Source organism: Cheilinus undulatus, linkage group 4 (assembly GCF_018320785.1).
Source record: "Cheilinus undulatus linkage group 4, ASM1832078v1, whole genome shotgun sequence".
Lineage (NCBI taxonomy): Eukaryota > Metazoa > Chordata > Actinopteri > Labriformes > Labridae > Cheilinus > Cheilinus undulatus.
Genome location: NC_054868.1, coordinates 18,474,149 through 18,489,490, shown reverse-complemented (window position 1 = coordinate 18,489,490; position 15,342 = coordinate 18,474,149). Strand labels below are relative to the sequence as shown.

The following is a 15,342-nucleotide window of genomic DNA, read 5'->3' as shown; positions in this document are numbered from 1 at the left end:
CTGTCTCGAGTGTCACTTTTTACTGTCACTTCCAATCTGAGACATTTAATATTGATGTTTCATGTTATATCCAATTATAAACCTTGGGAACAGGTGTTCAACTTACCAACTCAAACACAAAGCAGTCAATAATGAATGGACAACACAGGTAAAGTCAATGTTTTTATTTAAGTATTTAAAAACAAGCTGTAAAAAAATAACATTAAAAAAACAGCATACATAAACAGAACCTAATAAGAAAAAAATATAACCAGAGGGTAACCAAGCACACAAAACACACATGCTTACACAACCAGCTTACACACAGCAAGACATTTATCGTCTTATTACAGCCACATGTTTCTGTTCAGAAGCATACTCTTTGTAAAGACACACACAACCCCCTTATGGAAAAAAATAATTACAAAGAATAAGATTTAAGCTAAAAAAAAAAAAATCATGAGGGCAGGGAGAAATACACCTGCAAATTAAACACTGGGAATGTTCTTTTAAAATGACCTTTAAAAAAAAGTACCAAGAACAACTACAGAAAAATCAGTCCTTTTGAAACAAAAAAGAAATTCTTAGTATAATCAAAATACTGCTAGACTGTTTTACCCTCACATTAACAGGGAAACTCTTGAAATGTGAGTCAGTGTTGAGATACTGTTGTGCTAGCTTGCAAGCAAAGATGCTTATTTCACATTTTTTTTTAAATTCAGATGTACAAGGTGTGTATGAAGTGAATGGACAAAACATAACCAAAAAAGTTAATTAGTGCTTGTTTGATGTATGGGCAAGATGTGTTCCCTTTTTCCTTTTTACATTGTCGACAATTTAACACAAAACAAGAAGGTTGTTAAAATATGACTGCGTAGATGAGCAAGCCAGGGTCTCGTCTTTTTAAAGCGAAAAAAGGAAATCTCATGATAGAAAAAAAGTCCACAGAGCCACTGCAACTGTCCAACTGCCTGAGCCACAATCATTACTGGGCCTGAAATAAAACAGAAAAATTACAATTTAATCAGTCTTTGCTTAGGTAAGAAATTCTAGATGCTCAAAGTTTACTGCCCACTTTAACACCACCCTAAACTAGAGTTATTTCACAAAATTCATTTGACAACATCAATTGTTACCAACAATGATTGAATACAGCTTAAAATAAAACTCAGGAAAAAATACAGAACTGAGTCATTACTTGTAGTTCTACTCACTCAAATGACCAAAAGCTTTAGAAATCAAACTTTTCTTTAAGAAGATATTCATCACTTTGGCCAGTAGATGTTTTCTATGCAGGTCACGGATTTACTTGGCCTTGGTTGGGTAAATTACTGACAGTGGTCATGGATGTGCTACCTGTTGTCCCTGCTGTGGACCAGCAGCTTGTCCTGGTGCCTGCCCTCCCTGTCCATAGTAAGCAGCCTGCTGCCTGTAGTACTCAGCCCAGGCTGCACTGTAGTCCTGCTGCCCCCCAGCTGCAGCTCCTCCAGCTGCTGCAGTGGCAGCTGCACCTGGAGCAGCTGCTGCCCCTCCAGCTGGCTGGGCTGAAAAAACATTCACACAGTTATGTATTAATTTACTGGATAGTACTGGGATCTGAATGACTCAAGTACTAATACCTCTCCCAACACTTGCTTTAAGCACAAATAATCATTATTCCCCATTACTATTAAACAATTTATCAGACAGAACCTTGTAGTTGAGGTCACGTTCACCCTGAAACACACAGACTCAGTACAGCAAACTTACTCATGCCCATCTTCTTGTAGTACTCCTCCCAAGCTTTAGTGTAATCAGGCTGCCCCCCAGAGGCCTGTGCAGCCTGGCCCTGATCCCCTGGTCCTGCAGCAGCAGGGGTTCCTGGAGCCTGACCTGGCATGGCTCCCCCTGGCTGTTGACCGTAGTACTGTGCATAGTAAGCTGCCCATGCAGCATTTGGGTCTGCTGCTGCTGCTGCCACTTTACCTGATGTAATAAAATGAAAACTTTAAAAACTCAGATCATTTTCAAAAAGCTCAACTTACTAGAGATGTGCAGTTTGAGTTTGATTGGCGATTTTGATTTCTTCCTAGTCTGACCTACCAATACCAATTTGGCTGATACTATTTTTTCTTTCTTTGAAAAAAGTAATGTTGCCCTAGTGGTTAGGTCATGCCACATGTACGTGGGTGGCCCGGGTTCAAGCCAGGCTATGGCCCTTTCACCACACATCATTCCCTATTCTCTTATTGTCTTTAATGTTTACTTTTAATCCATTCTTTAAGGTGGGTGTGTTTTATATTTGTTAAGTAAACAGACAAGAATAAATGACATTAGACAAATCTAATGTCTGCATTAAGTTCATATTGTAGAAAGATTTCAACAGCAAGTCAAGAATAAATCAAATCACAGACAGAGAAGTTTACTCCTCTACTCTCTTCAGGTGTATTCCTTGTGATTCTTGGAGGAATTAGGAGTTTTCCAAATAACTAAAATCAGTGTCTTTAAATCAAATATTGCTTAAAAATCTTATTCCTGGCTGCCCCTTTCTTTTTTGCAGCCTAAGTGAATGGGATTTTTTGTAGCAAAGAGGTTTTTTTAAATCATTATTTTATCTGTCAATAAGGAATACCTACAATATTCACTGGACAGCGATGCATCTGACCACAGTTCAGTCTTTTAAATCACAAGCTCACATGCTGAGGTTTTGTCATTCAAGATACGAATATCACCGGCTATTAATACAATAATATACCAACCACTACACTAACGGCCTGCCACTAACGTGTGTGATAAATGGAAACAGGGGAAGTGAGCACATGACATGAAATGGCAAGGAAAGGCATGAAACAGCTTGCATATGGTTGTCTGGGATTGGAAAATAAATCTATAATAAAGGAGTGGACTGGCTGGTCATTGGTAAGAGCTTAACAGACCGAAAAACCAGCTATTTCTGGCCTTCGGCTGGTATATTGGTGCAACTTTATTATCTACTTTGGAAAAAAAACTGAAGTAGTTAATGAATTAACTTTAGAGGTTATATGGTACTCACTGGGGTCATGAGGAGCCGGAGCTTGCCATTGCTGATAAGTATTTCCCCAACCCTGAGGACAGAACTGGGGGCCACCAGGTGCTCCTCCACTACAGAAACAAGGAATTGTTTGAAAAAAACCATACCAGTTTCAACTTAAAGGGAAGATTCAAGAGTTGATTGTAGAGTGTACTTACTGAGGAGCACCACCAGGAGGGCCTGCATTATAAGGATTGGGATTATAGGGACCACCCATTGGACCACCTGGCCCACCTGGGCCAGGACCACCACCAACTGGACACAATGGAGCCTAAGGAAACAGAAAGAAGTAGCTTATACTAACGAAAAGCGGAAAAGGGATTTGATGTATTTCAGGTGTTGCACTGATATCCCTTCATGAACAAACCTCAATCTTCTCTTCTATGAGCTGCTTTGCGTGGTCTATCTGTTGAGGGGACCCACGGATGATGAACAATTTGAAGTTCGGGTCACCGTTTGGGGGTGGTTGGCGAGATATCTCAACAAACGCACCGGTCTGTTGGTTGATGGACTTGACATTCTCTCCTCCTCGGCCAATCACGAGCCCACATTTGTGAGCCGGAATGGAGAAGGTCATCTCTCCTCCCCCTGGAGGGCCCCAGTTTCCCTGGCCTCTACCCCGACCTCGGCCTCCAGGTGGCATTCCACCACCAGAGCCTGGAGGACCCTGTTGAGGAAACAAAACTAGAATAAGGTTCAACATTTCCATAGAAAACCTCAGATCTGAGCTCTGATGTCAGCACACAATTAACACAAATCAAAAGCCTGACCCCACAGACTATACTTACCCCCTGACCTCCCTCTTCTCGGGCACGGATGCTCTGTAGCAGGTCAGTGATGATGGATGCTGCATGCTGACACTGATCGGGTGGACCCATAATATGGGCTATTTTATCAGGGCCTGTACCATCATCTGATAGGAATGACAAAAGGACAGGCAGCATTTATTGATAAACAAAACTAAACTGTAGCAGAGCCCAACAGGACGATCTTGGATCATGAAGGATTAGAGCATGTTGATCTGATAAAGCAGAGAGATTTTGTACGAGGCTTTAGTGTGCATTTTAACTGCAGTGGTTCTACACTCAAATGGACACATTCAAAGTTTATTATCTTTTGTTATCATTCTTCACAACAGACATAAATAAACCTATTGGTTATACACCCAATCAGTATTGGACAGGTTCAAATTTGAGCAAACTACACATGTAAGACATTGAATTAGGGAATGAAATTATAATAAAATCTCTAGATAAACACAAAAAGAGGCTGTCTTTCAAATAAAGAGGTAAAAATGAAGGATTTAATGAAAAGGAATGTTTTCTTATTCAATTTTTTCATCAAGCTTTAGTCTCAAATGGTTCTGCAATATTAAAGAACAATTCAAAAGCTCGCCTGGTTTAAACTGTATCTTCACTCCAGCATCACTCTGGATCTTCTTGATCATCTCCCCACTTCGACCAATTACAACTCCCACAGAGTGACGGGGGACGGCTATCTGTAGAAAAAAACAAAGACAATCGTTCAGAGTCTGAGCCTCAGTCAATTATTACTAGTATGTTTGACACGCATTAAACTTTTCACACTATTCCACTGTCAAGTTTGTCCATTTCATGGATTTGTAAATCTGCTTGCTAATGTTAAAAATAAAGGCCTTTTCTGAAGAGTACACTACTTACGTCAATACCACCTCCTCCCATCCTTGAACCGTATTCATTCCTGTCTCCAAAACCTGCATGATCCCTTTCTCGTAGAATCTCATTAACCATTTCTTTAGCTTGCTGAAAAAAGTCAACGTAGACAATGACATTATGGGTTAATTGAAGTATGAAACATCTCTTTCTTTGCCATCTTCCCTGTGTTGAGAGCGTACCTGAACTTTGTAGGGGTCTCCAATAATGCGCAGGGGTTTGTCAATGTTGGGTGGCTGGGATCCATCTTGAATAAGAATCATTTTGACTCCAGCCCGCTCCTTAGATTAAGCAGTATTGGTATGTTACACTGATTACTCAGAAGGCAAACTGAACTGGAGCATGAACATGTTTCACTATTTAGTGACTGGAGTGCACTTTACACAAGAACTTGTTACACTTTAGTAATTAACAATTTCATAGTAAAGCCCTGTGTATTAAGTAATTACAGAGATGCACAAAGGTACCCTGTGATCCTGACCTGTAGCTGTTTGATAGTCTCGCCTCCTTTGCCAATAATGAGACCAGCTTTGCCTGCAGGGATGATCATCTCCTGCATGGATCCTGTCTGCCCATTGGTCGTCTCATGTCCCCTAGACACTATATCGTCTATAAGTGCTTTGGCTCTCCTGGAATCAAATTCAGATTAAAAAAAACAATGAAGAAGTAATTTAACACACACGCTCACACTTTTTTGACTTATCACAAACATTTTCCAGAGATGAGTCTAAAGTAGGGCTGAACAATTTTGAAAAATATTGAATAGCGATTATTTTGGCTTGTACTGCAATTTCAGTAGGATCTGTAGGGCCCTATGAAATCCATTTTATTTTTTTCCAAATTCCGTTTTAGTTTTTTGGAATTCCATTTTTTAACCTTTCCACTAATTTTACCATAAAAAAATAGTTTCCTGTTTATGTAAATGAATAAAATGTTCACTAATTAAATAGCAATAACCTTAAATTTATTGAAAAGAGGCTACAGGGGGCCAAGGAGTCGTTATTTGGATAACCCTGATATAAAATAATTATAACCGCGGATACTGTCAGATATTTCCTTAATTTTGAAACACATCCACATATATAATCACATCCTAACTGATGTTTATAATATAAATATTTTCTCAGAGTAATAGTAACTTAATAAGTAACATTAAAGTTAAATGGTTAAAAGTAAACCTGTTACCTAAATATTCTTTACCCTCACAGTCTGTAACAGTCCATGCAGTTTGATGCTGCATTGTTCTACTCCTGACTTTAACAGTTTTCTCCTCATCTCCCTCCATACATTGCTGTCCGTCCGTCTGCCTCATAGACCGGTACATTAATGCAGACACGTGTTGGCTCGTTAAGCAACAGAAGGGAAGTACAGTATCTACCGGAGAAATTATTAAGCTAATTGTTACTCGAATGTAACATCATTTAGACTACGGGACTTTATATAATCTCAAGTCCGTCTGACTCAAGTCTGAAGTCTCTGAGGGATGAGCAGGTCTTCAAGGTGTGCCTTGCGCACAGACACACCTCTCTGTCTCTCTGTAACTCTCTGGTGTGGTGAGGTAGAATAACTAAAAGCACGGATGAGTATTCTTGAAGGTGCAACATTATGTCGCCCTGTACTGCCCCGTGTTGAGCTACGTGAAGTTTGCCAGTGTTTTGTGCAGCTGCTTTGACATGCTGTCATTGTTTAGGAGGGCGCGGGGTGAGTGTTTGTGAAGTGAAGCACAAGTTGTGCCCCGCTTTAGTGATTCCCCGGAACATATTCCCCAGATATAAGTTCCTCTATCTAAAAACACAGCATTTCAGTCAAATTCATTCAATTTCTGCGTTAAATAGTAGATTATGTTTTTATCGGCCAATTCTGCGATTCTGTTAATGCTGAAATCATAGGGCCCTAGATCTGTGGTATTAAGAGTAACACATCTTATATCTTCTCTTTTTAACTGAAACACATTAAATGACCACTGAAAGAGAATGAACATGAATGATGAGTGTGAGTTTTTGCAATTCCTGCACAAAGATAATTTCATTTTACATCTGTGTATGAATATGCACCCAAATACCTCTGCTGAAAAATATTTAAATTAAAATGGTATCTGAAACTGATTTTTTACACACATTTTGCCTGAAAGAGACATTCCCCCTCCTGTGGTTGGAAACTGCAGAAGGCCATACTGTGATATGAAATTTCAGTTACTTGTTAAGCCCAGTCTTCACACCTAAGCAGGCAAACCATGACATACAAAACATGTGCAAAGATGGCAGTACAAGAAAAGAGTCTAATGCACTGAGGACAGTTTTTGCCTTTCTATCAATGCTATTTGTGATTGGGTTGTCAAAGCAATTGTAAACCTCAGTTTTTAAAGGTGCTATACAAATAAAGTTTATTATTATTATTATAAAATGAAAAGTGGATAAGAACAAAATGATGAGCAGAACACACAATGAAGCAATTCCAGAATTAAAACTGGGCTATTTGTATTCATGCAGATCCCCACCTTAATTCCAGGAAGATTTTCAGAGTTTTGTGCATTTGTGGCTAAAACTTCTGACACTCCAGCTGCAATATTTGTTAGGCTTGGCTAAAGTCAAGTGAGTCCTGGGAACAGTGTAGCATCTACTTTTAAAAAAGCAGACAAAGGCACTTTATTTTAGGCCGGATTTGAGCCTCTTAAACGTCATTAACCTGGCTCAAACAAATTTCACCTATCAATAGAAGCAGATCAAAATAATCCTCACATTTTGCACATTTCTCTGTTGACCTCATCAGATTGTTAACTATCACTGATAGTTAATGGGCACTGTAAACGACGGAGTAAAGACAGGGGTCAAAGCTTAAGTTTTGCAAAGCCAACAGAGGGAATCTGAAGAAATACTGTTCAAAAACAGTTTCAGAAAAGCTCCATTTAACAAAAAGTTTCCATAGCACAGGAAAAAAGTAATGTTTTGATGTGAGTACACATGGACTCTAAAGTCCAGTTCATTTGGCCTGTGTGAACACAAAGCGCACTGCTCTAATGCACAGTGACCGAGTCTGCTTAAAAAGATGGTTTTGGGTGCAGAAGATATGAACACGAGTACGGGGTACTCGTCAAGGAGTTTAGCTGTGAGGGCAATTCTAAACATTTCCTGTTCCTCTAAAAACCGCCATAACCGTGTAGCATGCAGCCATTTTGTTCTAAGCTGCAGGCTAGATAAAGAGGTAGGAAGAGGGTTTTTGTTGGTGTCTTAAATATAATAAACATACATAGTATACTGCAGGATTGACCACAATGTCTGCACAGAGCACGTGCAAATGTAGATGCAAGTGGTTGCCATGGTTGCCTCTTCTTCTCAGTAGATTTGCAAAACATATGCCTATGTCGCCACCTGCTGTATGAGACTGTACAAGTGTGCTGGGGCATGAAGCGCTGTTACCAGTGTGAAATCAAACCGCTGAACAATCGCATTCACCCAAGGTATGGAAACAATCGAGCGTAACGCCACAATGCCCTATGACTCAACTTGAGTTACTTGTATGACATCAGATCACATCAGATATCAATAAATGGAGACTCTTTCAACTTAAAGCACAGCTGTTACTTCATCCCATTAAAAAATATCTGGACTATTGTCAAACATTGAAATAACAGCAAACTTAGGACACATTAGGAACTCATTAACAGTTGAAGCCTCTAAAACATATCTATATGACATAATTCAATCTTATTTTCATTGTTGTATATCGTGTTGGTCTCAGGCAAACAAGACTGTATTAAAACCCCCAACAAGCCCTGAAAATCCTAGACAGAAAATCTCGACAGCATCATCACCGTGACTTACTTTGCAATACCAAGTATAAAATGCTCAGCTTTAATAATTAAATCTTGTATTCAGATATCTGTTTGGTGTATAAAATAATCTATAATGCAGCTCATCCCCCACTGAAAAACTTTGTTAAACTTCGCTCTGCGCACATTAGCAGAACATCAAGGTCTGCCATGAATGGAGATTGTAGTATCCCTAAGTGTGGCACTGTCTTTGCACAGTCTGTTTTTTTCTTTTTAAAAGCTATCAAAGTGTGGAATAATCTTCCCACCAATCTGAAACTCTGCAAAGACTTCCATTTTTTTCTTGAGAAGTCAAAAAGTGGATTTGAACGCTCTGAGCCATAAGCTATTTTTAACCATTGTGTCTCGCCTGGAATTTTGTCTTAAAAAGCTTGAAAATCATCACCCTGTAGTGCACAGTCAAGCTTTAAACAGCTCCTTCAGGACAACCTGGGCTTTGAGAATGTGTGTGCTGCAGAAATGTCACTTGAATTTAAAAACAGTTATGGGACTATAAAGACAAAAGAAAACTAATTGGAAATAAAAAACTTAAAGTTTTTTAAGTTATTCTTATGTTTTGCACATAGAAAACATCAATGACTAGGAGCTTATCTGCACAAACCTATTCTATCTCTTTGGGACCAAAGAATTAAAAAATACGCATTTTGCGACAAAAAGTCTTCAAAATTTCCTATTTTTACAAAAATTTCCATTGCGCTTTGGGGAATTTGAGTCATTATTTAAAGCAGTTCCTGTCTGCAGTGACAGAGGGACACATCACAGCCTCTCTGTTTCTCTTTCTCTCCGTGGAGTCATTCAGGCTTTCTTTTCAAGTTTCTAAGTCTGTGTACTTGCATTGTCAAAGCATGACGTGATGACAGAACAGCCCGCCATTGGTTCTCAGAGCCCTGTCATAATGCATTCTGGGATACAAACAGACCATATCGCAGCAGGTTATCCCACTAGCTGCAGGAATGATCGAAAAATGAATATAAATGGATAAAAAGACATCCCAGATTGGAGTTACTGGTATGAATTTATTCTTTAAAAACCCTGATAGTCACACAGGCTCTTACGTACTGTGTGTGGACGACTGATTGGTTCAATATTTTATTGTTGTTGTTTACAGTTTACCTGTCTACAGATGGAAATTAGCTAGCAAGCTAAATTTGGTACAAAACATCTTTTTTTCATACAGAAACAAATGCAATTTTGTACATTGTTCCTGATACAAATAAACGTAATAAACTAAAATTAATGTAAACGCATTAATTTGTGAACATGAACTTACTCGACGGCATCTGGTGATCCGGTCAGAGAAATACTTCTTTCTGAAAGACCAGCACTGTCTGTAATTGACATAGAAAGAGCTTGTTATTTTAAGAACAGCTGGAAAAAACTGAATTCTTTACTTTCATAGCAATGCAGAAGCTAGAACATAGCTCACCGTGTGCAATCTGGACCTTGCAGCCAGAGTCCTGCTGGATTTTGTTAATCTGTTCACCTCCTCGGCCAATGACTTTACAGACAAACATAAGGGTATTTTATATTTTTTTAAATCACATGTGACAGAGCAACACAGGAATGACAACTATGCTTTAGGAAATTAACGTTCATGTACTCACTGAGACCGACCATGCCATCAGGCACCCTGTGCTCCTCTGTCATTGTGGACGGCCTCACACTGCAGATAAAAAACATATACAGGGATGAACGATATCATCGGTATGTTATCACTATCAGCAGATATTAGCTTAAAAAGTTAAATGTGTGTATTGAAAGATATGAACATTTCTATTGATATTTGGGCTATAAAAATCTGCCTATATAAGCTGTAAATATTGACCTTATGAATAATTAAGTTAGTGGAGTTTTAGGTGAAACCAACTAATCTACATCAGCTAAATTCTTTTTATATTCATCATCATTCCTTACACTTTAAAGTGTGTTTCAATGACTGAAACACGTAACAGAGACAGTAAAATAAAATACCTCTGTTGGGACAGGGCAGCCAGCTGAGCTGAAACAGCTGTAAGGAAAAAAAATTGATGAGCGTTTGGAAACAGAGCAGAGCAAATATACATAAAAGGTTCAAAGTGTGAATAAAACGTACACAATGCAGAATCTATGTTGCTCTGTGATGCTACCTTCTTAGCATCAGGTTCATCTGGAAACAGAGGAAAATAAGTCTAAAAATGTGGATAAACACATGCAGAAAGTAAAGTGAATGTGTGTGATGAATTTTAACCTGCTTCTTCCAAGGAACGTTTCTGCGCTGCAAATGGATAACTCTCAGCTCCTCCATTATTGCTTACTGAGGGAACACCATCACCACCGATTTTAGCTGCAATCTGGAGAAACACACAAAATAGATGTCTGTAATGAACATAAAAAAATGAAGAGACCTCAAGGATGCAAGCTTTGGTAAAAATATTTCAAGGTCACCATCACAAGTGAGAATGATGATTTCTTTTTAAAATATGTGAAAAGCCTGTGTTTCAAATAAATAAAGCAACGCAATTTAAGGGGAGGATGAGAATAGGGATGCACAATACTGGATTTTTGTAGAACAACTAATATTTACAGAACCATTTTAGCTTATCTCAATACCGACTTCTAAACGTAGTTTAGACCTAAAATTTCTGTCCTTAAAACACACATTTTAAACTTTAAGGATGACCAAATTAACCATTTCAGTTCTTAAAATACACATTAAAGTGTAAGGAATGACGATGAATAAAGAGAGAGACTTCAGCTTATGTAGTTCAGTTAGTCCAGCCAAAAACGCAACTCACTTTTTGTTCTTAATGCCAATACGTACAGCATATACAGGCAGATTTTTGTAGCCAAAATTAGGGCTGAATGGATTGAGAAAGTAATCAAATTGTGACACGCCCCCAACATTGTGATTTATATGGGATTTTTTTCTAAGTTCCTCATCTTATGTATTCGCAACAAACAAGCAATAAATCATTCTATATTAGAATGAACACAATACTTTATAGATTTAACTAAGGCTAACAATTTTTTAATTGTGATTTTGACTCATTGCAAATTCGAACAAAGGAAGCAGGATTTTTGCAAATCATTCTAGAAAAACTGACACTTTAATGTTTGCATGATGTGCAGAGCATAAACATCTGACTCAAAAAATGTTCTAAACTGGTATTCTGAAACACATTGCACGTCAAAGAAATACTGTACCTTCTGCAATTTGAAAACTGCAGTAGGACATATTTTGGTTTTATCTAAATTTCAATTAAATGCCCAGCCTTAGCCAAAATATCGGTTGTAAATATAGGCAGAAATGTTTTAAATCTGCAGATATGATGATTTGCCTTTTCAGCCAATATCTGCCAATACCAATGTTGTACTGTGCTGATATTGCGCAATGCTTGCTCATATATAATTCAATTTATTCATTGGAACAACTGCACAGATAACATCTAGGGCCTATCTAGGCTTGGAAAAAGAAAAGAATTTGACCATTTTTCATAAGTTTCAAGCATGAAAAAAACAACATTAACGAGGCAAGAAGAGCCCTATGTGCCAAGTTGCATTATGATGGTATCATTGTGTAGGATCAAGTCATTTTTCATTTTGGCTTGCAAAAAAATCTGTTTTTTTCTGCCATCAAATTTGACCTTTTTTAATCATCCAAACAGCTTTAACATTTAGATTTTAAAAAACACACACACAATGTACTACTGAAATAGGAACAGGGACTGAGCAGCATCTGGAATAGGCTAATCCATTATTAACTGATTTTTCAATAAAATAATTGGTTTATGCTTGGGCTAGAAAAACCCAGTGTAGACTTTTTAACTTCTTTTTTAACTAATTTTACAACCATGTCCCTTATGTATCAATATTGCTATATATAAAATCATTAGCTTTCAACTGTTAACAGGAAAAAATACTTTACATGCAGGGGCTTTAAAAAAAAAAAGACATGTTTTATACATTGTAATACCAAACGTGATGAAAATACCAAAGGAGCAAACAAGACGTTTTATACCAGTGTCAATTTTGGCAGCTATTTGAAATTCTAGTTTTGGTCTGTAGATTGAAATGTTATTTAGGTTAAGTCAATAAAAAATCATTACATTTCATCTTTATTTTTCGTCATAGCATTTATTCACATTAATTTAATCAGGCATATTGTAAAAAAAATGAACATATATACATATACATATATGGCTCGTATTAATGCACGATCAATATTTTAACTGATTGAAAATACGTCGATTGAAACACTGACATACCTTATTTGTACAGCATTTTAGCCACGTTTTAGTCTCCTTTACGAAAAACAAACGTACTTTTCGTCAGTTAATTACCAAGTATCTATTTCCAGCAAGTGGCATTTTAGTTTTCCTCGAGGGGAAAAAAGAAAGTAGATTAACATTTTTGTCGTCCATGTTTTAGTTTGTAAAATCAACACCGTTTTAGACCCGACGTCGGTGACCCACAGATCTGTAATTTAGCATCCCAAACCTGAGCTTTGTATCTTTTACACCACTTATAACCTCACAGCTGAATAAGATGGTCACTTTACCTCGCGTTATGATGCTCATAAAACCGCCGCATTGATGTGGATTGTGAAAGTCGTCTGAATGTTGTTTCATGCTTTGAGAGTGATCATTTATAATCTCTAACGTTAAGAAAACCAACAACAACCTTGCTGATACAGCTAGTCCATTTAACTTGCTCCACTGATCCCGGTGGAGACAAGCTATTTAATTAACATTACCCTGCAGAGTGACCCACAATGGCCCAGCTGTTTAATCCACCTCTGACATAAGTTCATTTTAACGCCTAAACCGCTACGCGTGTTAAATGAAATGCTTTGCTATCAGCTAGCATGCTCACCGGCTAGTTGGTAACCAAAGCTAACGCTAACGTGACGGGCGATTAAGCTAGCTGCAGTTTCCAACCAGCTAACTAGCTCGCCGGCTGTCCTCACTTTGAGCGGAGCTGTCGAGTTACCTGTCTGGCTCGTTGTACGGCATCAGCAAAAGCGTCTTTTTTCATCCCAGCGCCGACTCCATTTGTCGGTAGAGAGCCGTAATCGGACATGCTGCTCAACGGGGGCAAATAGACAAGGGGGCAGGCGGGATGGCTTTGGCCGGGTCGAGCTGCGCAGAAGCGGGAAGGCTAAACAAGAGCGTACGTGGGACACCAATGTGAGGGAGAATGCTAACCACGCCGGCAAACTTCACAGCTCAAAATAACCAATCAAAGCACCTTCAATGCCCGGGTCTTCTGCTCTCTCTTCTTCTTTATGCCTTTGAGTGTCGATGCGTAGCATCACAGAGCATCAATACTGCCCTCTAAAGGGCTGGAGGAGGATAGACAGACATGTAGAGCAGCCTTTCACAAACTTCAGTACGCTGCGGCCAAATTTGAGATCTGTAAATCTTCTGGGGGTCTACACAAATACCACCATGACATGAGGCTCAAGTATTTACCCTTTAGTCCTCGTAGTTTTGTTAAACAGGGAATTTCAACGGAAATGCTTTGCTTACAGAGACACATTACTGGGAAAGTCTTTGTGGTGTTACAAAGTACAGCCACTGCATTTGATTTTGTTTTGATCAGGTAACTGCAAAGTCAGTTAAACTCCATTTTCTTATATTCATTTCTATCATCATATATCCCGATGACCTTGTTCCAAGTAGAATTATTGTCTCAGAAGATACTTATAAAATCTTATAACTGGGCAGCAGGCATAATAGTAGAATGCCTAACAGAGTGTCACCAGTTAATCCAACACCAGTTAAACCATGACACTGGCTCCATACATCAGACAAAATAGGTGATTAAAGAGGTGACATGAGTTAAAACTTCTGGCTGCATTTTCCCTTTAAGGACTACAAAATAAAAAGTAATCAAGTATTTTATGTAAATTTAAAATGTGATTTAATTCAGGTGTTAGAATTTGTATGATTCTTATTTATTGAAAATGACTGGTCACCAGCAATACCTGTGGGGCACACCAGTGAGCAGCAGCCTGCACTTTGGGAAGTGCTGCTGTAGAGGACAACAGTGTTCATAGTATATAGCACAGATGGATTAAGTACCAGACTATTGTACTTCAGTTAAAATAGTTATTTTTCATACTTGTATATATGCATTTGTTTTGTTTATTCTGGACTGTTGGTAATATATATTAAATGTTTACTATGCATATGCATACAATTTGTCGTGGCATTGATGTTTTTATTTTATTTATTTATTTATTTTAAAGTTTGAGATAAATGAAAATCAAATCAAATCAAATCAAATCAAATGGTCAAAATTTACTTAAGTAGAAGTGAGATTACTGACCAGTTAATCTACTAGTAAAAGTTGACAGTATTCAATTTAAAGTTGACATAGAGTACTGAGTAGCTTAATTATTCAACAATCCTGTCTTTGCGCGTTGAGACAGCAACCTTTGACCTCATTGCTTAGATGCATTGTCAGCTGTGAGGCCTTCTATAGAGATGTATTCTTTTGCAAATAATGTCCAATGAATTTAATTTACCACAGCTGGACTCCAATCAAGGCATAGAAACATCTCAGCAAAGATCAAGAGAAATGGAAAGCACCTAAGCTGAACTTCAAGTGTTGTTACAAAGGGTGTCAATACTTACGTAAATGTGATATTCAGTTTTTTCTTGAGTAAATTTGTAAAAAAAACATTATTTAATTCTGTTTTCACTTCGTCAGGACCGGGCACTGACTGATTAATGAGAATGAAATGTTAATTTTTTTTACTGTGGCATCAGTCTGCAATAAAAGAAAAGTGAAAAAAGGGGGTCTGAATACTT

General features: G+C 38.0%; 1 protein-coding gene across 2 annotated transcripts; it reads right to left on the bottom strand.

The window, feature by feature from the left end:
* Window positions 1–217: 217 nt before the first annotated feature.
* On the bottom strand, window positions 218–13,779 carry LOC121508323 (KH-type splicing regulatory protein). Of its 2 annotated transcripts, XM_041785094.1 has the most exons (18): window positions 13,517–13,778; window positions 10,776–10,878; window positions 10,641–10,694; window positions 10,520–10,556; window positions 10,153–10,211; window positions 9,975–10,046; window positions 9,819–9,876; window positions 5,201–5,348; window positions 4,902–5,000; window positions 4,708–4,809; window positions 4,424–4,526; window positions 3,817–3,941; window positions 3,396–3,695; window positions 3,187–3,299; window positions 3,011–3,099; window positions 1,729–1,944; window positions 1,336–1,523; window positions 218–973 (listed from the first exon to the last, which is right to left on the bottom strand). In XM_041785094.1, the coding sequence occupies exons 1-18, from the start codon at window positions 13,604–13,606 to the stop codon at window positions 965–967; spliced, it is 1,965 nt and encodes a 654-aa protein (XP_041641028.1). In that variant the 5' UTR covers window positions 13,607–13,778; the 3' UTR covers window positions 218–964. The 2 variants fall into 2 exon arrangements, with proteins under 2 accessions (XP_041641028.1, XP_041641027.1); XM_041785093.1 differs by lacking the exon at window positions 218–973 and having other exon boundaries at window positions 1,321–1,523; window positions 13,517–13,779.
* Between the last annotated feature and the right edge of the window lie 1,563 nt (window positions 13,780–15,342).

Excerpts from the sequence above, each read along its gene's own strand:
- LOC121508323 (XM_041785093.1), bottom strand. The coding sequence starts at position 13,606 with ATGTCCGATTACGGCTCTCTACCGACAAATGGAGTCGGCGCTGGGATG. Across the intron at positions 4,810-4,901 it reads GAGACCCCTACAAAGTTCAG|CAAGCTAAAGAAATGGTTAA; the intron begins GTACGCTCTCAA and ends GACTTTTTTCAG. Across the intron at positions 1,945-3,010 it reads TCCGGCTCCTCATGACCCCA|GTAAAGTGGCAGCAGCAGCA; the intron begins GTGAGTACCATA and ends TTATTACATCAG.